Raw genomic sequence first — 26793 nt, 5'->3', positions numbered from 1 at the left:
TCTAATGAAGGAATGTTTTGGTAAATCTTACGTTTCAAAAGAAGATAAGGTTGGTTTGATGTTTTACGTATTAATAGTATTTATTTAAAAAAAAATATTTTTGTTAAATTGTGCATACATTTTTTGTTATATTTAATTTGATAATTAATATAAATAAGTTGCGAATGTAAAACAATAACAATAGGCCCTAATTTAAATTATTAGAAATTGTTTGTAATGGATTGAAATTTATATTTATATACCAAATTACAAAATGTAACAAAGCGTGCAGACATTATTACAGGACGTGGTCTTCTGTTTTTTTTAAATGCATTAGAAGATGTGTATCAGTATGAATCGATTCCTATTTTGATTAATAATGTAATCATACAATGTATTTTTTTACATAACATATTTATTTTTAATTTGCACAGGATGGTAAATCTGTAATAGATTTGTACAATGAAAACGCGTGTGAGAAATATGACAACGAATTAAGGGCAGGTCAAAAAGCCGAGATAATTGACATGTTGAAAGGTGAGTTTATAGCAAAGTAGGCTAACAGGTAGGCTGTAAACATGTGTAAATCAACTGACAACTAATCTTGAAACATTGTCTTGTTTTTACTTGTTTAATTTTTTAAAGTAAAATAAATAACAATATAAGTAAATTCTCAGCCAATGATTATTATTAATACAAGTTTCTTGACTCGATACTCTTCAAAACAGATTATAGATTTTTACTTATAATCACATTATATTCTTTAACATTATTAATAGAATCAAATTGGGATTATTTAAGAAATAAAGTTTTAGATATGTTTAATTATTGTTTTAATAATAACAATAACAAAACAGGCCTATACACATATAATATAACAAATAGATAATCAAAACTAGGAATAATAATACAAATAACTTGTTGCACATTCTACAAATCTTTTTTTTATAAAAAAAACAAACAAAAACCTGTGCAATATGAAAAAAATATATCAAAATCAAACAATAAAAACACCTTTCAACTATGAACAGAACCAACCAACTACCTACTGTGTATTTTATACTGTGGGCTTTGAGTTTGAGAAAATAATTATAAATAATATTTGTTAACGCATTTAGGCCTATAGCCCGCTTTACAAGAAACAAATCAATATAAAAAAATACAAAAATCAGCCATTTTAAACAAAAACATTTTTAGTGTACATTTTGTTGGAGATGGGCGATGCCTCTATGATGTCACACGGAATAACTGGTTCCAATGCTGCACTTAAAGCCCATGTTACACCAGTATGTTGTAAGTGAGGTCTGAGGTTTTTACACTGTCTTCTAAATGTTCGCATTTTGCTTCATGTACTTTTATTTACACATATATTCTAACTTTGTTTTAGGTGGACCATTGCCCGACATAGATATTACATCGCCAGGTATGAATAATTGTTCCATACAATAGAATTTTAAGCAAGGAATCTGTGTATTGTTTTTTTTTAGCGCCTTGATTTTATTTGCACAATGCGCTCTTAAACAAAGACGAAAAACAAACAATTAATTTAATTTGTTTTATTAAACATTTTCGAACCACATTATTATCACTTTAATAATTCTTCGTTTCTTAGGCCTACAAATTTACATTCGAAATCCAGCACATTAAATATATATACGTATATGCCTACGTTCCCATTCGTTTCTTATCTATCTTAAACCTTACTCTCATTAACGTTTATTATAACTTTAGTAATTCTTCATTTCTTTTTTGTTTTACCAAGAAACATTATATATTATAGGCCTACGTACTAATTCGTTTACAATCAACGTTTTTATCATTAAAGTTTTATTATCACTTGCGTAATTCTTTCTAATTCCTTTCTTTAGACATACAAAATTATTTGTACACATTAAATAAGTATAGGCCTAAGTAATAATTTAAATTCGTTTCTTATATTTATATATTTATTTTTCATTAAAGAATGTTACATATTAATGCATGGATTACAAGACTTGTCAGAAATTAAGAGTTACTTTTCAGTTTTTGAAAAAAGTTACTATATATAGGCATATAACGTTTATTATATCACTAAAGTTTCTTATCACTTAGACAAATTACATTTTGCTGTATTATTATTATATATATATATATATATATTATTTATCTTAAACTTTACTGTAGTGTCATTTACCCCGAGACATTATATTTATCATAAACCTTAGTATCATTTACGTAACTCCTCGTTTATTCTTGTATATAATTATAATAAAATAAATAGCCCTCAAATATGTAATTGGTATTTTTATTTCAAATTCACTGTATAGTGATTATTAATTGCAACATTTGTAGTTTGTCCGTGTTGTTTTCCTGTGTAAAAACAAAAAGCAAAGAGGTAAATACACAATGAAATCGATATTACTGTATTATGCTGCTGTCGCGTCATTGTTTCCCCACCAACGGCACTATGGGCGTTCCATAGATATTGTCGTATAATCTCGAGTTGGTGTGGGTACGAGTTGGTTGAGGTACCAGTTAGCCAAGTTGGAAATAGGTATGAATTATTTTGGGTACGAGTTGACCACTTCTAGCCTAGTAGGGCCAGGCCTACTCTTCACGATACATCGCGATAGCGCCCACACGGTGACGTTGAGCCTTGAATTGAGTTTGCTTAGCTAGGCTAGGCATAAATGCTAAGCCTACATTTTAAAAGGTGTCTACTGTATTTCTTTATGATTTAAGTTGTAGGCTGCTACTACAAGTTACAATAATTATTATTATTAGTAAGAAAACGTATAATACTGTAGTATTTCAAATAAGCTACCCTCTATTAATAATAGAACGATCCATTTGATGATCTGGGTTTTCTAGTTCCATTTTGGAACTAGACATGAAACTCGTCACTTTGACGAGTTAGTTATCCGCACGACAAACGCCACGTGCACGTCATACGTTTGAATATTGCACACAGATAAAGATTATGGCATTATGACATGAACTGAAGAATATGGTATGTTGTTATTGCTGAATTCTGTTATTTTGTGTCATATGAGTATACACAGTATAATCTGTATCCATATCACATACAGTGTAGAATAGGTGAAATTATGGGACCCAATTTTTAACATGTTGACGGTTTCAAACATATTGATGCGCGCTCTTTTAAATGTAATGAATTATGATGCAAAAGTTGAAAATACAACTTTTTTTATTTAACTGGCCATACTGCCCTTTCAGTGTAATAACCAAATAAATACTTCTATTTAATTGTTTTCCCGTGATGGGATTCGATCGGGGATTCGATCCCGGTACCTCTGATACCAAAGTCAGTTGCACTACACATCGAGCCATATGAGCACCTGCTGAAGGCAATCCGAAGAAAGATTACTCGTTCATTCGGTATGTCGTGAACCCCTCGATGCAAGTTGATTATTACATACCGAACTAAATCATAATTTTTACTATGATGAAATCTTCACAAATTTTAAACAGTGACATATTATGAAAGTGCATACTTTCAAGTTTTATATATTTAACATGTGGAGAAAAAAGATAAACGTTATGTTTTTTTTTTTTTTTTTTTATTTATAAACATATTTCGACTGGATGACAATATCAACGTTGTCCCACAAAGGGGACATTGTTGTTTTTCAAAAGGTCCAGCATAAAACATAACAATATACATAATTATATAATACATAGTTTCTTAAAAATTGCTAAAATTAAACAGTCTATTGTTTTGCTCTTTGAAAATGTTATTGTTTGTTTGATGATAAAAATTTCAAAAATTATATTTAATATGCAAATAATGTAGCCATCAAACACGTTTTAACATTCAACACTAGAATAAATCAGACCTATGATTCATACACTGTAAGAAAATAAAATAAGAAATAGGGGTAACCTTGCATTCTGATGAACTGTGCAAAAGAAATGCTCATATGTGTTCCCTGCGCCGTGCGCGCGTAAAAATGTGCGCATCTGGTGGGAAACGTACGCTAATTTAATCAGAAATTGATTTGAAGCATTTTTAAATTTCAAACGCTGTTTACGCGCACACTTTCTAATGTTACAAAATTTGTTAAATATCCAAAAAGTTAACCCTTGATGTGAAGAAAACGTAGCTAAAAACTTCGTTAAAAAATTTGTTTTGAAGTTATAACCAATATAAGATTTTCAGAAAATTGTGCGTAACTTACGCTACGCGGCTGACATCGTCAAAAAGCTTGGCTGCAGAACTTTAGTAAAATGTCTAAATGTTTACAAAGTTACAACATGTTATGTTAACACATTGCAGAGAAACAGCGTGCACAAAATCTGAGAAAGAAAGAAGAATAAACACTAGACATGAAACTCGTCACTTTGACGAGGTAGTTATCCGCACAACAAACACCACATGCACGTCATACTTTCTTTATAATAATTCTGTTATTTTGTGTATGTAATGAACTATGACGCAAAAGATGAAAATACAACTTTTTTAAGTCAAGTGGCCATATGATGATGTCACAACATCAGATTGGCAAAATGTTCATATAAATTTGTATCTACAATCCAAGCTTCCAGAAAACGTTTTAATCGTGATTATCACATTTTATTCTTACGAGCTATAAGAGATTAAAATTTACTGTAAAGATGAAATTAATGACCCACGTAATTAAAATTTTTAGGCATGATGACATTATAAATTAAAATATTTTTAACTCATGCGAAAGATAGTTGATTGACCTAGACAATATTAAAATCTCGGGGAAAATTAGAGTACGGATAAGCGAGATGCGCTCTATTGAATGTGATGAGCAATAACGAAAGAGACAAAAATCCTATATTTTACATTCATGTGGCCATACGATGACGTCATAACATATAGTGTATACTGTATACTTAATAGACGTGACACAACATAGAGAGAACACTAACATTTTTTCAATGGCATGTAATCGTTTTTCTGTGCGCAATATTCTAACGTATGACGTGCATGTGGCGTTTGCGCTGCGGATAACCTAACTCGTCCATAGTGACGAGTTCAAATCTAGTTTATATTATTAACTGTTATTTACAAAATAAAATGTATCGGTTAATTTAATGAAATAACCTATACAAATTGTGCACTATAAAATCATTCTAAAAGAAAATTAACAAGGATTATAAATTTTAAAAAGTGAGAGGTATAATTAAATGTCCAATGTGAATGCATAGTAATAATAACTACTGTACATAATGACTTTTTTGTAAAACTACTATTAAATCCTTATTTTTTAAAGATTCCACTCCAATTGAGATATGGGCTCGAGGACCAGAAGCAGTTAGAGCATACAAGGAAGCCCTGGAAGAAGGGAAAACTGAAGTTAAACAAGGCAGAGTTATTTTTGTAGGTCTTGAGGGAGTAGGAAAAACTTCTACTATTAATTCATTACTAAGGAAAAGGTAAGAAAATTGTGGTATCAATGTTGTTTAAAACAATTTATTAAATGACCACAGAAAAAAAACCATACACCAAGACCACAATGCTCTGAATGATAAACATTTAAAAAAAAACACCAAAAAATATTCGTTTTCCCCCAAATATCACTACTATTAAAGTATAATGAGAGGGTTTTGAGTTGAAACTCTATCTTGAATCTCGGGACATAATATATGTGTACATTTTAGTTTTAATATGCATTTAAACATATTCTTCTCAATTGTAGGCATTTTATCATTTTGAATTTATGGGAATTTACTTTTAATTAACTGATGACACAAAAATATACTTTATGAGCCAACTGAAAAATATTACTCTTTGTATATTGATTTTATTTTATAAATACACTAATAATAATAATAATATTAATATAATCCCAAAAGGCTGACTTGAATCAAATTGAATGATTAAGATGGGTTTATATATATTGTATGGCTATTGAAGTGAAATAATAATTGAATAAATATTCATTTTTGTCTGTAGTTTTAAATCAAAGCATGAAATAACTGATGCCATAGCAACAACAAAAACAGTGTTCACTCAAGATGATGCTGATGAAACAATATGGAAAGAAACAGAAAGTATACAGTAACATGCAAATTAAACCAAAACAAAGATGCAAAATACTAATTTATTAACCCCTTAGCACCAAAGACTTTGTCTCAGACTGATTCCATTTTATCCTGTTTAAAAATGTGTTTGTGCTGGATGTAATTCCTAGTACTATTAGAAACTTAATACTGTTAAGACTCTTACTTATTATATGTTATATATATATATATATTTTTGGTTTAGAGTATTGGAAAGCCTTTGATATAGGCCATAAGCAGTAAATTCTAACGTTTCATCTCGTTCCGATGTCATGGATCTACAATTTCTTTACATATTTAGAATAATAATTTTATAAATAACAACATATCAAAAGTTCTCCATAATCGTGTTAGACAATTTTGAGAAATTACTGTTTTATTTTGGTACTTTATTTTAATATACACCGCGTGAGTGATTTGGTCGGACCGAACGTTACACGTTCAAATTATCCGCAACGTCTTAAAAACTGTACCACGTGATTGTATTTCACCAATCATGCTCTGGTTACAGATGAGGGGAATCCCCAAAACTCACACACGGCAACGTCACACGTGGACAAAAATATTCAATCATGAATGGAGTAACTAGACGTAGAGATTACCCGACGTAGAGGAAAAAATTTGTTTGATTTCCCCACCGAACAAATGCTACTGTAAACGAAGAAATGATGCATCTTATGATCATCCTATTGTATTGAAATAGTCTCCTGTTAGAATTTAATACCACTTAAACCAGTGTGCTATTCGTACAGAAAGGCTAGCCTAGCTAGCTACGTCTTTAGGCTCTAGCCAAACAAAGGCTTAAGGTAGCACACTAGCCTAGGTCAGGAGGTGTATACTAGGCTACTCTCAAGATGGCATAGGCTAGGTAGGCCCAGCAGCACAGTACAGTTAGGCCTGCTACTAAACTATAACTTAATGGGCTATTATTAAGTTAAAACGGCGACAAACGGAATACAAAGACACAGGTGAGGATAGCATAATTTTAGTACATTTTGAGCAAACACAAAAAATACACATTAAAATTAATATATTTTATTATTTATTATTATTAATAATTACAATTGTTTGAAATAATTAATTTGGTCTGGCCTAGTAAGCAGGCTTTCCCTATACTGTACCTAGGCTATCCTATTTAGTATTATGCATTCATTTTGATGGCCTGGTCTGAGGACTAGGCCTAGTAGTAGTATTCATACATCAGCCCGGTATTATTTTTATTTATAAATGCTTAATTTTAATTTAAAACAATTTATTTCATTTCAACTGTATCTTTTCAATTCAATTTATCTTCAATTTATGTCTAGGTTGTCTAGTGGAAAGGAGGCACAAAAATGCTGAACACGTTCACTGATTCTGGTAAATTTTGGATCCTTTTTTAATGTAGAGATGAGAAATGCCAAATGATTTATGTTTTGTTATAATTATGTACAATAGTAGTAAAATTAGTAATGAAAGTTAAAAATATTAATGAATGCAAGAAATAGCTGAAAAACATCCATTACTTTAAAAATGTTTTATATACCAGGTTGCATTGTCAATAAACACTATATAGTAATGTAAAGTGTGTGGTAGAGTAAGTAAAGTTGAGAATGTTTCAACATTTCTGTGTATGGTTTACCAGAAATCTGAACTAATTTTTAAATATAAAACCAAAAAGTAATTTAATAATATTCAGTTTAACTAAAATATTAAGTAATCGATATAAATTAGATAATCTATTCTTGATTATTTGTTACAGAAATGATACCAGCTTCAAAACAATTGTCGTCATCTTGAATTTTTCATAAACTTCACAACCATTAACTGGCTGAATGTAAAATACTTACTGCAAATGTTGCTGAATCTCTGTTTAATTAGTACCTACCTACCATGTAGTATGTACATACTGTATATGAAGGATATTCCACATAGTAATTATTACTTATTAATTAGTTAAAGTATATTTGCTATTTCCATTGTACACTGGCCATGCCACACCTGAAATTGACAACTTTTCTACTTGACTACTAGTTATGCTGGTACAATGTATCTAGAGAAGAGTAGGATTATATACAAAAAAAAATAAATGAAAATGTACACAAGGTATTTGTTGTATATTGTGTGTATATATGTCCAGTTCATATCAATATCATTATCAACAAAAATTAATTCTCTCCACAAGAGTTACATTCATATTATCAATATAACAACAGTAAAAATGGGCTGGCAGGCCTACTTATCTGGTGTTTCACAGAAAAAAAAGGGTTGTTTTTATGGAAGCTCCTGGCCTAAATTGGCACTAAAAACTCATAAAAAATGCAATATTTTAGTTACAATAAATAAGTTATTGCATAATCATTTATTGTTTGTGTTGAAATTTACTCAGGTGTCACTAACCTACTAGCATACCCATTGCATGAATATAAATATTATTATGGCAAATCATGCAGGCTTGCGTACTCCTCAAAAACAAATAAAACATCAACATTATCTATAAAATTAGCAAATTCTCAGCTGGTGCAGTGCATCTTCCTATATAAAAAAAAATCATCAAGCTGGTTTGAAAAGGTTGTTTACCAACCCTCTTGGGTAGTTGTACAGAAAAGGCATAGTATTTATGCAGGCGCCTTTTACGGTTTGAGTGTCGAGTTCACACACAAAATTGGCACTAAAAACTAAAAAAATGCAATGTAACAATCATATTATTGCATAATAATTTCTTTTGCGTTGAACCTTCACTTGTGTGTCACTAACTCACTAGGATACCCATTGCATGAATATAAATACATAGTGAGAGTTGATTATTAAGATATAACTGCTCAAAAAACGACTAAAAGATATTAAAATTATCTATAAAATTGGCCAAATCTCAGTTTTTGCATCTTCATAAATAAAAACTTCCTGAAGCTGACAAGTTGAAACTTTGAATCTTGTTTAACAACCCTCTCAAATACTTAGGAAAAAAATATAAATATAGTATGTCAATTAGTTACGAAGATATTGTGTCTTAAAAATCTTGAAAAGTGCAATTACAACTAAATAATTGTAATTTTTCAGTTTTCCTCGCATACAAAATACTTATTTTTAAAATTTTAAATTTTGGATAAGTGTTCACAATATACTGGACTACTCACAGGGAAAAGACAATTGCATTTGGACAAAGACTTTTAAAGATATTGGCCCATAAAAGTACCTCCAGACCTCAAAAAGTGCCTTTTTTGCAGTAGTGGGGTACCTTTGAGAGGCCATTGCTCAAAAGTGTACAGGTATTTCATGGAGAACTTTTGATATAGTATGTGTAACATATTCATTTCACAATATCAACTTTCAAAATGTAGATCCAAGAGGTGGGAACGAAATCCATGTTCTAGGCATCTTTTGAGCTACTGCTTATGGCCTAATAGTGCTTAATTGTACTATTGGCATTTTTCATGGTACTCCATCCACCTATGTTTATTTTTTATGTATTGTTCTGCTTACTGGAAATTGAATTTATAAAAAAAGTTTACTTACGAAACTAGCCAACATTTATCAACACACGTTTGCGAACATTTCTTTTAGGACAAAGCCTTCCATATTTTTCTGCCTGCACTGTCAGCTATCTGTTGAAAGCTGCTTCACAGTAATTCCTTAATTGGATTATGAAGTTATATTGTCATGTTTTATGGATGTCACTTATATAATAAATTGTTTTACATACAATTTCTTGATTACTGCTTTAATTCAAACAACTTTGAAATAAATTGACACCATCCTTACCTTGCTTCTTACCTAAATTATTTTTGGTACACAGAACTAGATTTATTCTGTAATTACCATGGATATGTGTGTTTCTTCCTTTTAAAATGTTTAATAATAATTAACATATTCATAGTGTCCAAGTATAATATACAAAAATCAATTTTTTTTTTGAAGCTGAAGCTTCTGAAATGTATGAGAAAGCAGTTGCTAGAAATGTGGCAAAACAACTGAAAGAAAAGCAAAATGGTTCTGATGATGATGATGATGATGATGATGTGGGAGAAGTAAAACGTGAAACAGCATCAACAGAAAATGCTTCTGATAACAAGAATAGTATGCTAAAAGAAGCATCAGCAAAACAGGCTTCTGGCAATGAAAAAGCTCCCAAAAAAACACTGGTGAAACATGTGGAGAAAGAAATTCCAGCACAATCAACTAAAACAGAAGAAAGCAAAATGGATGAGGGTAAGTAAAAATGTTAATAAGAATGTTAAGAGCATTATTATTACATTTCACCTAATATTTCACTGTCTGCTCTACCAAAAGCACTCAGAATTTTACATGGGCTGACTTGTGGTCTGGAATTTCATATTCGATTTAAGATGGAAAAGGTGGATTAATTTAATAAAAGATTATATTTTAGAACAGTTAGTGTCTTTAAATGTTTGATATACTTTGCCTATTTCAAATTTTTTTTAAAACTTTGTTTTATTACAACTATGGGCCTTTGTATCTAAAAAATAACCAGACCTATTTTTGAGGCACCTCTGTTAGATTGAACTTGAAACTATATTTGTATATTATTATTAAACAAAATAAACATACAAAAATCCTCAAAACAAATTCAATGAAAGACGAATATCTTAAAACATCATGCACTAAATTCCCTTCTTACTAATTGATGAGGAGTGCTTTCAAGATACGTGGCAATTGCAAAGTCACTATATCGACAACTCTTCTTGTCGAGCAGGGAACGAAAAGCTGAGTAGAATTATTAGGGAAGCTAATTTGGAACCTGAAATCAACAGACAATGTGTTATTCCGTTGGGATCTTGTCTAAAAATGCACTTTTCTATATTAATTAATAATTATAATTACCACTGCTAAAATAATTAGAATCCTAAAATAAATTACCCTAATAAAAGGCCTCTAAAAATTACATACATATTAAAGATGCTATTGGATATTAAATTTTAATTTATTTTAATGAATATATAGAGAAAGAAAAACTCCAGACAAAGATTCCTTCTAAGATAGAGATTGAGAAAGAAGGAAGAGATGACCAGATAAAGATTCCGTCAAAAATTGAAGAATTAATAGAGGTTGAGTTTCAGAAAGAAGGGAGTGATGACAAGGTGACTAGCGACAAGTTTTTGATGAACATCTGGGATTTCGGAGGACAACCAATTTATCATGTGGTGCAGCGGGTAAAGTAGTTACATTTCATTACATGAAGCCTCACAGACATGCAAGCAAAATGCAGGGAATATATATATACACATATAATTATATCCAATCGAGTTTGAACAATACCATAATAGCCCCAGTGGTCTAATGGTTAGGGCAACTGCATATCAAGCAGACGGTCCGAGTTCGAGTCTCGGTTGGGGCGACTTTTTCTCATTCTCACAGATTTCCTCATCTTTATTGTTTCAAATTAATTAATTAAATTTCAGTATATCACCGGGCGGTTTAGAATTAATGTTCTTTGCCTGCTGTGTTTATATATATAAAAGTATCTCTTTGGAGATCCCGCCTCGTGAACAAAAATACTGAAAGATGAGGGGGTATCAATTTGATCTCTGTTGCGCGTGTGTACTACTGAGGACTAGTGCTGTTCCGCCGTACCACGCCGAGAATGTTAAAAAGTCGCTATCCAATTGAGTTTGAACAATACCATGAAAGCCCCAGCGGTCTAATGGTTAGGGCAACTGCATATCAAGCAGACGGTCCGAGTTCGAGTCTCGGTTGGGGCGACTTTTTCTCATTCTCACAGATTTCCTCATCTTTATCGTTTCAAATTAATTAATTAAATTTCAGTATATCACCGGGCGGTTTAGAATTAATGTTCTTTGCCTGCTGTGTTTATATATACACATATATATATATATATATATTGAATATTCCACCCGATGCCTGCATGACCCATTCTGACAGAAAGTCAGACCAGCATGGTATTAGTTTATATATATTCCCAACACATATTTCTGTGAGAAAAGGCCTAACAAGTTAGTTCTGCCTGCACAGGTCTTCGTCCTCAAATATAAGACAAAAGCAAAAGTTAGGAAAGGCCAACACTAATGTAGTAAAAAAATAAAAAATAAAATTTTATTTTAAAGAATTCTAGTACTAGGGTAAAATATCTATAATAAATTTAGTAGTAGTAGCAGACATGACATTTTTAAATCTAAAAATTAAAACACTATGAAACAAAAACCCTATACAATTATAAATATAAATGTTATTGATAATCAAGAATTTTGATATATTTACCATTCATTGAAAGTCACTGTTTTATTAATCTCATAGATCTTCATGGTATCTTTTGCTGTTATTTGTGTAGTATTCAACCTTTGTGATGATCTTGATGCCCCGGCTAAAGTTTTGGATCCAACAACTGTAAGCTGACTTTTATTAGTTTTAAACATTATTTTCAATTCCTTTTATTGTGATTGTGTTATAGTGAAAAATGTATACCTCTGCTCTGAACACATCTTAAGTTTTGAGAAATAATCAAATAGCTTCTCACATGTTATCCATAGACAAAAAAGTACATCAACAATGAACATTCTTTTCCTGCATTACGCAATATAAATGAATAACAAACAAAAAATTAATTAAAATTACGTTTTTTTAATTGTTGTAATTCAATTCAATTTCTTTTATTTCGGAAAATATATTATCCATATAAAAAAACCTAACAAACAGAAAAAGAAAAAAATTGCAAACTCTAAGCTTAAATATATAGAATACCTGTCCATCGACAATATAGTATTTTACATAATCGAATAAATTCAACTTTAGTGTTCTACAAACATGTTATCATATATACTTATAAATTTAGGGTAAAAAGTATGACCATCGAATGACAAATCTGGAGTTCATTCTTTCTTGGATTCGTTCCACATACACAAACAGTAGACCTGACGCAGAAATAAATGGTCAGCCTTGTCCTCCTGTATTACTGATAGGTACACATTTAAATAGTCTTGAAGGAAATGAAGCAGAAAAAGCACAACAGGTGAGTTGACTCTACCACAGAGAAATCGCCATGACTCAACACTACAGAAACTTTTTTCAAAGGCCAGTGAATTCAATCTTTTTTATTGTAAACTGGATCACAACATTTAGCGATCGCTATCTAAATAGTCTTTTGATTATTCTAATTAATCTGATTAAAATAATAAATATTAGAAACCACATACCATATGTATATCTTTCTTTCAGGTTAAAGAAATAGAAAATAAAATTTGGGAAGCCCTAAAAGACAAACCATATGAAACTATGGTGTGTTCAACTATTTTTACCATTGAAAACAGTGTACCATTTGAACAGAGCAATGCTTCTGACATCATGAAACAAATACTGGATTTGTCAAAGGAAATGATACGCACTTTGCCAATAAAATGGCTGCGAGTTCAACAAGAAATCCACAGCAGAAAGAAGCACATCTATTTACCAACTTCTGAGGTTAGGTGCAAGAATTTATTGACAATAGCGTTCAATCTAAATAATTGAATGGATTAATAATAATGTGGCAATTTCTTTTATAAAGAAAGATTCACAAATAAGGTTTACAGTATTTGTTCTATATTGATTAGTCAGATCTCCATTTTCGGTATACATTGCTACTTTTTAATCATCTGAAAATGTACAGGTGGTGTGATGTAAGAGGTAAATTTCTGGCCATCTATAGGTTCATATTAACATTTTCTTACCGCATGTGTCTGTTTGTTTGTCGGTTTGTTTGTTAGGATTACTCAACAAGTTATTGAAAGATCTTTACCAAAATGAAATAGGTAGATATGTGGTCAAGGACCACTCCATTAAATGTTGGAGGTTTGTTTTTGGCGTTGCTGTTCTATTGTTAGTCAACTGAAACTATTGTTATTAGTTGAAAGGCTGGTTCATAACAATTCCACAAAATTTGCATACACATGGTTGTAGTGAAATTAGCCTAATCACACACAGCAATAGGCCCAAAAATAATATTCCTCATTAAAATCCTAGTTAATACAGGCCTGAATAAAACAATTACTTTTTCCTATATTGAAGCTTTCAGTCAACTACCATTTTCACTAGTAGATGTACTTGATATATAAAGTTAAATCTCTTTATATTAGGTATTTATAACACTGTTACATGGAAGTTAGGAAAGTATAAAAAAAAGATGAATTACACTCTAAATATACTAGTACACAATGTTTTGAGAGACTATTTGAAAATTGTTAAAAGTATATTAATAAACTGTTTTTTCATTATAATTGTTTTAGAATTGTTATACAGTTTTAATCAATCTATTTTTTAACAGATTCAAGATGAAGTACTGACAATCTGTCAAGTAACAGAAGGGCACAAAGTTCTGCTTGAGTATTTACATGATATCGGAGAGATTCTCTACTATCCTGATAACAAGGATCTAAGAGATATAATAGTTATAGATTTGATGCGACTAGTTGACATGTTTAAAACAATCATCACTGTCATAGACAATAAAGATATGGTTAGCAATAAATATATTTCAATACAAAACGATGTTTTGCATACTGACGTGCAGCAACATAATGACATGCTTCAAAATTAAATTTGTTTAATAAATGTTTGAAATTTTGTTTGGAAATAACTTCTCTGAAGTATAGGTACCCATCATGCAATTATATGAGCTCAAAGATCAATACATTATTTCAACTTGGCCTGAGTAGCTTTGGCATACATGAGCCTATAAATCCTCTCATTCTGCTTACCATAAATATTGTGAACTGCAATAATGACAAACAAAACATAGCCTACAGGTCATGAAGTGTTTATATATTAGAACATAAAAAAAAAAACATTATAGGCCTACCAATGTTACTCTGAATTAATAAATTAAAATTTAAATTATATTCTATTTTTGTAAAATAATAGGTACCAACTATGAGACCAGCTTGGAGGATGCTGGACAAAGGCATTTTAGAAGGTGGATTGTTAAAACATCTGTGGGAGAAGTTTTGTGATTCTGATGAGACATTCACATTCTTTGTGTCTCTCATGCAAAAGTTTGGATTAGTGTGTGAACAAAAAAATACAAAGGTATTGATACTAAAGTCGTATTAATATTTCAATTTTCTAGCATATAGACTGATCTACTAGTTTTTTTTAATTATTATTTTTTGTTTACACAGAATAATGAAAAAATGTTCTACGTTCTGTCACGTTTGAAACCACTTGCCTCACCACCACCTAAATTTGAAGAAAATTGTGCAATTTCCCTCTTTCATGATTTTGGTAGCTATCTTCCAGATGATCTCTTTCAACGTGCTGCAACTAAATTCATTGAGAAATTTCAAATGGAAGGTTATCCACCCACCCTATACTACGAACATGTAGAATTGAATATTGATGCTGATCACCTAGTCATTCTATATGTTACTACCATTAAACATTGCCGTATGTTACAGGTAAATTTTACTTAATTAGTATTTGATATACTGTAAAGCCCATTTTTTAATGCAGCCATATATTTTCCCAAATTTACAATATCAACTACTTCCAACTAAAAATATTTTGCAGGAAATTTTTGTGATTTAGTTTTGTATGAAGTACATTTTTTAACATACAAAAAAGTAAGATGAACCTAATAAACGACTTGAAATGTTATCCACCTACCCTATACTATGAGTGTGTTGAATTGAATATTGATATTGATCACTTTGTCATTCTATATGGCTACCAATAGACATTGCCATCTATCTGTACAGGTAAATTTTATAATTGTTACAGGGGCGGACTCAGGTGTTGCCCTTGTTGCCCGGGCAACACCCTTACTTGTATACTAAATGTTTTTTTCTGCCGTAAATTAAAATTTAGATTTAATTTTATACTGTATTACCCATATAACGTTATTGAAGTCGAGGGCTGGGAAGTTTGCAAAGTGATATTGAGATGCGCATCTTGAAACAAATTTGAAGATAGTGATGGGCTTCTTTTCGAGATAAACTTTATTTGAATGTCAAAGGAATAGAAATGTATGATCGTGTTATATCAATATATTAATGACCTTACAACCCTTAATTAAAATTGAAAACATTCATCTTCTTCCCAAAATACTTTTGATATCAAATTTTCGTTTTTAGTGAAGGTAAAGATAAACGTTGAAACTTACCAACGTTTCGTGCGTTAGCATCACACTTTTTCAAGGTAGTGGTGTCAGCTTGGTTTGCCGACACTGACCATGGCATAGTCACGTGACTATGCCATGGTCAGGCCAAGCTTCATATATTCATTCTACAATTTAATGTTTTCCAAATAGCACTTTTATTGGGAAAATATGTAAAATTGGCAGGGAATATCTCAAAATCATACTATTGTAGTAGCAATAGACAAAATTTACATCATCCTTTTCAAAAAGCAGTCCCTCTTTTTAGTTTTCAAAAGTAAAAGCCCATTTTTGAAACATCGTAAATATTTATTCTTTGTAGTACATGAAAAGTTGTTTTGTATTACTTTAGTAATGTACAATATTAAAGAATAAATGTGGATTGCCATTTTTTAAAGGTTACTTATTAAAAAACATCAGCATTATGGAAACTTCAATGATATGTATGTTTCTTAATAGTGATTTATGATTTCACTCCCTGAAGTGAAATCTGAATAAATAAAGCTAAATTAACAGTGAGTGTGTTAATATTTCAGACAACAATAGTCAGAACAACAAGCTTCAATACCGATGGTCTTCCAGAGCAGTGTACTGTAGACGACAACAAGCCACTACCTTCTGCTTGTAAGAAGGTAAGCTCGTAAATACAAAATGACAAACAACATAAATTATCGTAACTAGATAATGATTATCTTAACTAGATCTGGGTCGTGCCCACTGATGGTTCTCGAATACAGAGTCATTTTCAGTGTTAAAAAACTGGAGATTTCAAATGGACAAATGACGTTTTCAGGATCGAATAAATTAGACACGATGATGTATGTACTCAACTAAAATTAGCACCCTGGGAATTACTTCCGAAAGATATACTTGTCATGAAAGTCAAATTTAAACAAACTTAATTTGTGTTTTGTATGTAACATTAGGGTTGAAGGATGGGTGCAAAGAGGAACAATTTTTAAATAACGAAATATTAATTGTTTTCATGTTTTACATATAATATCACTAAACACAGTAAAACATTGCGATTTAATAATTGTTGAAACTGTCACCATCATAGTCGATTGAAATAGTACAGTACATGTAACGATACGCAGCTACGACGTTTATATTTTTATGTAAATATAATATTAATTAAAACAAACGTTGAGAAGCAACTGTCAGTAATAAAGTTTATTTGTATATGTGTTTATATAATGAAAAACACCTATTCTAACTCATCTATTCGGGGCAAATCATAAATTCGCTTTTATCGTCAATAAATAATTATCTAACTCAACTTATTTAGAAGACCTTTCTTAAAGGCAATTCACACTGAAGTTGGTTCATACACAACAAAGTTGTTCTGCGTTTAGGGCATGGGATCCTTCGTACTGTAGGCCTATCCTATACTGGCTTTACAACGCTACTCATGTCATTGAGGTGGAGGGTGGTGATGTGGGTGGTTAACTGCAATAATAAAGTTGATTGCACATAATAGACGGCGACTGAAAACGCTAGCTCATTATCTGTTTTACAAAAAACCTATATCCAACCTCTGCAGCACAGATTGAATAAAAAATGGTTCAAATTTCTGTTGCCTTTGGGTTATTACGACGCCTGAGGGAATACTGAATAGCTTTATATACTTGTGGAAGAGAGATTGGAATGTTCCATTTATCGCAAATCAATACATTTGTATAAACGTATATTAAATATATCAAAATAGTATTTTTTAAAGAAAATTGGCCTGTCTTCAACATTATGATGCTTTACTCGAGCTGTTCAACCGGTTTTCAGCTATTAAGAACAATTATCGTAGGAGGAGATAGGAAAATGCGAAGCATCCTCGTATTATTGTGTGCGGGTATTTTTCAAGATGGACATCCATTAGACAGTGTATACCACAATTGGAAAACACCCCAATTTGAGGCAAATAGTTGAACCTAAATTCGTTTTAATTGTCAATAACTAATTATCTAACTAAATTTAATTAGTAAACAGGGTTACATCAGGTGGTTAAAATCAGTACTGAAAGTACAAACAAACTTTTTATACAATCGAGTAAAAATTCTTGAAGTAACGCGCGATTTATCGAATTTTGCCCTTACGTAAATTTATATATAGAAGCAATTCCTAATTACTACACTATATTTTTAGGTGCTTTGTTTCCTTCAAAAAGAGTTGAAAGTGTTCAGTCAGAGTGAAGCAAGAGGTCTTGAAGTAAGAATGTACATTCCTTGTGCTTGTGAAAAAGACATTAAAAATGCTCATATGCACGTTATTCGCAAGTTTGACAAAGATTTACCGTGTCAGACCCAAAAGATGGAAGTGAAACTTTACCGTAAATTGTTTGGCGAAGATATCCTATCAAAAAGTAAATGTATTTTTTGTTTCGTTTTAACAGTAACAAGGCATGTAAAATAAAGATATTTTAGTTGCAAATAAATTTTGAGTTTTTATTTTAATTTTTAAGAGGGATTTCATGATACTTTAAAGGCTTGGCCCCAGGCAAGAACAATTGAAATTGATCGTGGATAAAAAGTTGAACTACATTTTATTCACTGGAAATAAATACTAATGTAAAATGTTATTAATAAATTATAATAAATCAAATGTTCAGTGGGAGGAGGGGTGGTGTTGTAAAATCTATAGGGATATTTGACAATAAAGAAGACAATTTTGATTTTTACATACCCTATGTTTTCTACCAATTTTATTCTCTGATTTTTCTTTTAAATATCAATCTACAGTGCTCAAATGTCCTAAGTTCATACTTTAGAGCATAATAAGTATAAAAATAAAATATAAAACTAAAATGGCCATCTACTAAATTTTAGTTTTACAGTACATCACCCTTGAGATAAGTCTATAGAATGATCTGGGAACACAATTTTAGTGCTATTTATTTGATAAACTAACTACTGTTAAACCACTCTCTTTACATGTAAACAATCAAAAATGAAAGCTGAACCATCAATCCTATATTTTGTAATACTTTCCTGTCAAGATTTTCCTAGTGGGACTGATTATTCATGAGTTTTGTTTGATTTTATAATGTATGTAAATTACATTCACAAACAATTGTTAAGTTATACCTATGGTAAGACATTATTATAAATTATTTTTATTCATATACTGTAGGTGCTTCTGATACTGATGTGGCGCCTAATGCTACTCCAGCTACACAAAATGAACCAACCTCAATGCCTGGTTAGTTAATTGTGTATTTTTGTCCAACTCGCACAAAGTTTTTAGTTTCAGTTTAAATTATTTTATATGATGTAAGCCCATCCTTATCCAATTGTGCCCTAACAATCAAAATATCACTATAAAATTAATTGATCAGCGGCGGATCTAGAAGCGCTAACATATAATATTACTAGTACTAATCTCATTTCTGTATAAATGTATTTGTAATACAAGATTTACAATTGAAAAGAAATGACGTTAAGAGAAATATGAAAATACAAAATTAGATACGCATCTTGAAATATTCATTCTTTATGTCAGAAAAAAATGACATACTGTACATAAAAAAAAAGGGCATCAGAATAAATATAAAATTAATAAATTATTTTACGGGATTTTACCTCATCTATGGTACAAACGTCTTTCACGCATGACATCGTCCTCATATTCCTTTTGCTTTCCATGGAAAGCGGACGTGTGACCTTGAAAGCCTTGAAAATGGAATAGTTGGGGCGTTCTATATGCCCTATGCCTTATAGGTATTTCACCATATAGTCTTAATTTCATGTGTCACTAAGTGAGTTCTACCTGGTACATCCGATAATACATTCTAATGGTACTTTAACAATTCTGTCAAGTGTTTAGTTTGTGTATCATTTAAGTTATTACTAACGTTAACATCTCTCCATGTTTGCGATTGATGATAAGACAATCCCATGTCTATTTCACTATCTAACTCATTGTCATGGACTGTTTACTTCTTCTTTTGACTGGACATTTGTCACTACATAATAACAATCTTTACTTATTTCTACTTTATCATACCATCTCTTTAACATATTAACATGTAGAATTTGTTTTTCTTTTCTTTTACCTCCTATGTATATGTCATAGTTTACCTCATTGACCTTTTTAGTAACAGTGAAGGGGCCTTGCCACTTACTGTCTAATTAATTTATTATTTCCTACTGGAAGGAATATCAACACTTTGTCCCCTTCTACAAATTCTCTATCAATAGCATTCTGTGGGACATAATTTATTGTTGTTCAAGTTTGTTTACATTAGCATCTTTCATTAATTCCTCCATTTTTTCTCTTATGTCTAACATGTATTTGATAACATCAGTAGATGTTTCTTTTTCCTCTACCCAATTACTTTTGAGTAAACTTAAGGGTCCCCTCACCTCTCTACCATAAAGCAATTTAAAAGATGAATGGCCCGTCGCTTTACTAGGAACTTCTCTGTATGCAAACAGAAAGTGGGGTATGTAGTCATCTCAATTTTTGTCTTTGCTTAACTGTAAGTGTCCTTATCATATTCTTCAATGTACCGTGAAATCTTTCAACAAGCCCATTGCTTTGGGGGTGGTACACTGTAGTCTTTAATTGATTAATTCCCAACATACTACATATAGATTGCATAATTGAAGACATGAAATTAGTTCCCTGATCATGTACAATCTCTTCGGGTAATTCTACTCTAGTAAATACTTCTATTACAGCCCTGGCTATTGTATCAGCTCTAACATTGGGTAACAGGATTGCATCCGGATATCTCGTAGCATAATCAATTATAATAAGCATATATTTATTATTACGGCTTGTTTTAGATAAGGGTCCAACAATGTCTATCGCTATACGTTTAAATGGTGTACTTATCATCGGTAATGGTATCAAAGTATGTTTCCTTTTACTTTTCCCCTTATCTACCTTGTGGCATTCCTTACAGACATTACAATAGACTACCACATCTTTAAATATACCTGGCCAATAGAATTGGTTCAGTACCCTACTTTTAGTTTTCTCAACACCCATGTGACCTGCAAATGGCACATTATGACCTAAGTGTAATACACCCTGTCTACACTGAGTTGGTAATACAATCTGTTCCACTTGGTTATTCTTATCTTTAATACTACTCCATTTTCTCATCAATATACCTTGTCTCATAAAGAAATATACCCTATGCTGACCTATTTCTTCTATATGGACTACCCTATCACTCCTTTGAGTGAGTCGTCATTAGTTTGCAATTTGATCAGTTCTTGAATGGTTAGGTTCAGCTTGTGCTGTTGTTCATAAGTTTTATGTTTGACTGCTTTATCTTTATCTTTATCCTTATTTTCCTAAAACAAATTATTCATTGCTGTTCCATTCATATCATCTAAACACTTAAGTTTTATTTACTTTGTTGTCATTTACTACTGTTTTCAACAATTAATTTCTTTAGGCGGATCTTCTATATAGTTACTATCTTACTTTCTATAGCTATACGTAACATTTAGTAGGCACTAGACTTTCCCTAACAGCTGACTGTGTACATCCTGAGTCTCTAAGCATACAGTAGTTATATCCTGCCCATCTAATTTTCCTGGTAGTGTACACTTCTCCATTTTATTTTCTACACTATCCATAACTACTTGGAGTCTATCTGATTTTATTCCTTCACATCTTAAGCCATCTTTCACATTAGGGCCCTTCTTAGCGTCACTAGTCTTTCCTTTTGCTACCATCTTAGGACAATCCCCAATTTTATGTCCCTTCTCCTTACAATTAAAGCAGAAGCCATTAATCCATTCATTCGAAGGTTCTCTCTGTTGGAAATTTCTACCATTGTTGTAGAATTTGTCTCCCCTTCCGCGATACCTATTGTATCCTTGCTGCCTAGCTCCAGGGTTATTCTGAGTACTATTCTTAGGTTTACTATTTTCTTGGCCCTTATAATACGTAGACTTATTTTCAGAATTTACGGAATTCCCAATAGCCACGTCCACCTCTATTAGCTATATAATCATCGGCTATCATAGCCATATCATAGCTCTTATTTACTTGTTTATCTCTAAGATAAAGCCTTAGATCTTCAGGCATTTTATCAAGTTCCTGTTCCATTACAATCATTCCAATAATGCCTGCAGCATCATCTTCTTTTACGTTAGCACATTTCATCCAACATTTTAAATAATGGGAGAGCTCATTCAGCCACTCCCTGATGGACATATCTTTAACTCTGTTTGAATTTCTAAATTTAAGTCTGTAGGTCTCTGCGGACACATCATACTTTTTAAAGATTGCCTTCTTTAATCATAATCTACACATTCTTGTACGGTTAAGGATGCATAGGCTGTCCTAGTTTTACCAGACAGTTCAGCGCTAACCTAGCGGCCCACGTATTCTTATCCCAACCTGTGACTTCTGCCAAGTGTTCAAATGTTCTAAAATATATATCAATATCATCTGATTCCTTCAAAGTAGGAACCTTTACCTTCATTTCATCTACTACATTTCTAGCATTACTGTAGCTAGACCTATTTTCTAATTCCAACATTTTCACTCTTTCTTGTGATTCAATTTTTTTTTGCTCTATATATGTTTCTAATCTTAATTGGTCTTGTTGGTACTGTAATTCTAACTTTTCGTTTTTAGCCTGTAATTCTAACTTTTCGTTTTTAGCCTGTAATTCTAACTTTTTGTTTTCAGCCTCAAACTTCATTCGGAAATATTCAAGCATCATATCTTTAGGCATACCGCCTGGTATTTCGGGCAAATCAATATCCCTAGTCATTTTATCATACATTTCATTAACTTGGTCAACCTCTTCTTGGTCAACCATATCTTCCCTAGTATCTTTTTCTGACATGGTCTTATCTATATTTTTACTAGATCTTAAAGTTGTCATGCTATCATGCTAATAACAATTTTACTAATGAAATTTGCAAACTTATGTATACAAAATATGTTATAAAAGTATTTGTATTACCTTGATTCCATTTGGATATGTAAAAATATGAGATAAATAAATGTAATACATTAGCGACCATCATGCAGCAGCTGCAGAAGTAAACACCTCAGTAAACACAAAAATAAGAAAAATCAAGACAAATCTACATGTTTAAAAAGGAAAATATGGACGTAGTAAATTGACCCAAACAGATTAATATTAATACTGAAGAAATGTCTGTAAATGAAAATTGGATTACATTGCGGGAAAATATCTTCCATATACCTCGGAAAACCATAAAAAACAGAAGAGGCATTTCATAAATGAATGATGAGTATATACTCTAGTAGCTAGATCAACATTCGTATGCACTTTGAGGTCAAGAGAATTTGACTTCAGAAATTGGTTTAGTGGGGGTCAAACCATCATTTTTGGCTTGGTTTAACATTTTGAAAATGTGGCTAAAGGTCAGGGGGAAAGGTTATAAGACCAAACACCAATATGCTCTTAAATCTCGACAACCACTGGTCACAGCGAGGTAATTTTGGGCTCAAATTGATTAGGAGGTTTATATTTATATTCAGTCAAATGGGACATTTTATTAAAAATGATCAGAAATGCCATTTCTGACCTTTGACCCACATACCAGGGCATCTTCATATCTCTGTAAGTTTTGGTCGTAGAAACTTATTTGGTATCAAATTGTTCGAAATATGCATATTTACATTCATTCTAATAGGAAATGTGGTTAAAAGATGACCAGAAATACTATTAATTACTAATGTTTGAAATAAAAAACATATCTCTACACAACTTATCCTTAGTAATAGTATGCAATAACTGATAAAACAAATCCTTTACTGTTTGTAATTGTACTTTTGCTTATAAAAATGCTATTGCTAGTAAAATTATAAAAATGATCACCTATAATTCGTAAAAGTGATGAATTAAATTCTAGTTTCAGGTTAGATTCATTTGATATGTCACAAACTTGTTATCAATACTAAAAAGGTTGTTCGTGTTCATTCAAATGTGCCATTGATTTATACATGGTTATTGAAACAAAAGATTGAAAATAAATTGTCTTTATAATTTGAATTGATTATAGGTATTAGAAAAGCAAAAATATTAATAGCAATTTTGTGTTCTATTGTCTGAATATACTATTTCTGGCGGGTACCTTGATATGATTTACTATACAATAATCTCAGTATAAGTTATCGATTGGCCTACTCTTGACATAATAGTACAGAAACCTAGTACCATTTTATAATTGGTTAGAATCATGCCCAAGTTAGCAGCCATTTTTGAATTGGTGTATCAAGTAGAAAGTATTTTACCAAACTTTAATTACTTCTACATAATACGTTGGGAAAAGATGTATTATCGTTTTACAGCGTTAATTATTAGAAATAATTTTTTTTTTAACATTTTTTTTTTCAGTCAATAGCAGTACCTTGCAAGAAAAGTTCAGAAAGTTGAAACATGATCTTGGTTCACTGTTTATTGGTGACAATCTTCTTTTGCTGAGATGTTGTCTCTTTGAACACATAGATTTACAGCACCTTGCCCTTCAAAACTGCATAGCAAATTCTCTATTCAACAAACTCCATGAACAACGTTATATCACACCTACTAATATTAATCTCTTGTTAGAAATTGCTGAAGTGTCTAGGTTCAGAGCTGCTGAAGATCTCATAAATCAGTATGTTGTACACAACAATGTTCTAAACGCTCAAGAGGAAACACTGTCACCATATAGAAAACGATTGTGTAAGGCATTGCAACAATTTGATCCAAATAGGTTAAATGTAGTAATTTCTTACTATGGATTGGATTCATTGAGAAGGCATTTACCAACCATATGGGAGGTAGTATTTCACCTAGAGAAAAATAGACAATTAGTAGAAGAATCAGAAATACAGAGATTTGCTGAAGTTCTTGGACCAATCCCAAAAGCAATATTATTAGCTGGTATGTATTTTGTATATTTAAATTTAAGCATGTTTTTAAAAAAATGCTTCCTTCAGTCAATGTATATGCTTTCTTACATACACAATTACAGTATGGTTATATATATAATGATAACAATACAATACACACACCTGAATTATTTATCTTTATTATAGAATTTTCGTTTTTGGCTGTATGCTTTTGAATCTTTTAATGTTTTTTCATTATCATGTTTTTTATGATTTGTTTATATTTAATCCTAAAAGCTTTGTCTGTGTACAACAACAAGTTTTACATGTTTTGTTATATATTTGACAATAAATGCTGTGCAAGCAGCACATTCATTCAAAATAACTGATGATATTATGTTGAGGCATATTAGCAAGAGGTTCTCTATAAACAAGCTCTTGGAAATCCACTTATACTGTATATTATGTAACATGTATTTTCTTAAGAGGTCTTTTCAGCTAAAAATGTATGCAGATCTTGAATGTTGTCTAAATTCATTATCTTAATCTACAATTACCATAATGTTTGAACTTTTTTATATTTCAGTTGAATGAGATTTACGATGAGACAATCAAGAGAGTCAATTACCGTGTGTGAAAATTAAGTGACTGCAGTTACCTTGTGAGAAAAGCGTGTGTGTACAATCAAGCCCTTACAATGAAACGTGATAATAAGGTGGTAATAATGGTTCCAGCGCAATACAATCAAGCGAGAACCCCAAACCATGTGAGATGAAATACAGTAGAATATTTAAATTTTCAAAATAAAAACACAAAATAGTATATACTTTGGAAACACACCATTTTATGTTGCCCTATAGTATGAAATACAAATATATGTAAATAAAATCTTTTTTTTACCATGCTAATTGTAGATAAGTATTTCTTCGTTTAATGGCAGATTTATTTATTGGTACTGCTTTTTTAAAATTTCTGAATCTTTTAAAATCCCATTTTATATATCATAATGTTGATTGAAGACATTTTGAGATATGTTGGATTGTTTTTTTTTTTGTTTTAAATCAAATAATAAGGGACTAACTAAACAATGCTGTTGTTAAATTGTGTTACAAAACCAAATAAAAGCTTCAAAGTAAAAGGCCAGAGAGAAATGCCAATCGCCAAAACTACTGAGTTTGATATATCATGATCATAAAAGAAAAATTCAAATTCAGTGGCCATATTCACTAATCACACTGCTGCTATCTACATTTAAGTGAATACCACTTAGTGAAATCTCCATGACTTACGTGAAATACTGTGTATTGGGTGAATGTGGCCACTGAAGATGAACAAAATTAAAAATATTAATTTTATTAGGAAAAAATCTATACTTAATTCCAGTTTAAATGAAATAATGTTTATTACAACATTTAAGTTTCTATTACAATGTTTATGTGTTGTAATTGTATTTTGATATTAGAATGTATTTTGATTGTGTGAATGCTACAAAAATCAATATCATTTTGGCATACAAGTTCAAGAAAACGTTTTTATAAATAATTTAGATAAAACATATTTTGTGTAATCAAATGTTTAGTACTAACAATATAGACATTCCAATGCTGCAGAGGACATAAATGCAAACAAATTACTAAGGCAGTTTAATATCGACCTGTACATAATTAAATAAAAATAAAATATATGTTTACTCATTCATACATTTTATTTTCATTAGTTATGTTACAGTAATTATCTTTAATTTGACATAGTACTGACAAACAGTTACTGAATATCATGACGCATGGAACCATCAAGGTTGAATATCATATATCTAACTGTGTCGTAAATGTATTATTCCATATCTACTGTAAATTAGATTAAATAGTCAGTGTTTTATTTTAATCATT

General features: G+C 31.0%; 1 protein-coding gene and 1 long non-coding RNA gene across 2 annotated transcripts; both read left to right on the top strand.

The window, feature by feature from the left end:
* Positions 1 to 26793, top strand: LOC144842631 (uncharacterized). Its single transcript, XM_078699111.1, has 18 exons — positions 1 to 49; positions 414 to 516; positions 1367 to 1402; positions 5223 to 5385; positions 5906 to 6003; positions 9910 to 10200; positions 10954 to 11162; positions 12265 to 12354; positions 12800 to 12976; positions 13183 to 13425; positions 14267 to 14458; positions 14863 to 15027; positions 15120 to 15395; positions 16630 to 16725; positions 18233 to 18449; positions 19217 to 19285; positions 24426 to 24956; positions 25491 to 26793. Exons 1-18 carry the CDS (start codon positions 5 to 7, stop codon positions 25496 to 25498), a joined length of 3009 nt encoding a protein of 1002 aa, XP_078555237.1. The 5' UTR covers positions 1 to 4; the 3' UTR covers positions 25499 to 26793.
* Positions 6824 to 8063, top strand: LOC144842718 (uncharacterized). The gene is made up of 3 exons (XR_013612157.1): positions 6824 to 6980; positions 7320 to 7371; positions 7754 to 8063. It is a non-coding gene; the product is annotated as an uncharacterized LOC144842718 (long non-coding RNA).

This window comes from Antedon bifida, chromosome 5 (genome assembly GCF_963402885.1).
Source record: "Antedon bifida chromosome 5, ecAntBifi1.1, whole genome shotgun sequence".
NCBI lineage: Eukaryota > Metazoa > Echinodermata > Crinoidea > Comatulida > Antedonidae > Antedon > Antedon bifida.
Note: the sequence above shows the minus strand (reverse complement) of the source record. Positions and strands in the feature narration are given on the sequence as shown.

Bases quoted from the DNA above. Each gene is read 5' to 3' on its own strand.
- LOC144842631 (XM_078699111.1), top strand. From the start codon at position 5: ATGAAGGAATGTTTTGGTAAATCTTACGTTTCAAAAGAAGATAAG. The intron at 14,459-14,862 runs GTTAGCAATAAA...GTAAAATAATAG, and splicing joins TCATAGACAATAAAGATATG to GTACCAACTATGAGACCAGC. The intron at 19,286-24,425 runs GTTAGTTAATTG...TTTTTTTTTCAG, and splicing joins TGAACCAACCTCAATGCCTG to TCAATAGCAGTACCTTGCAA.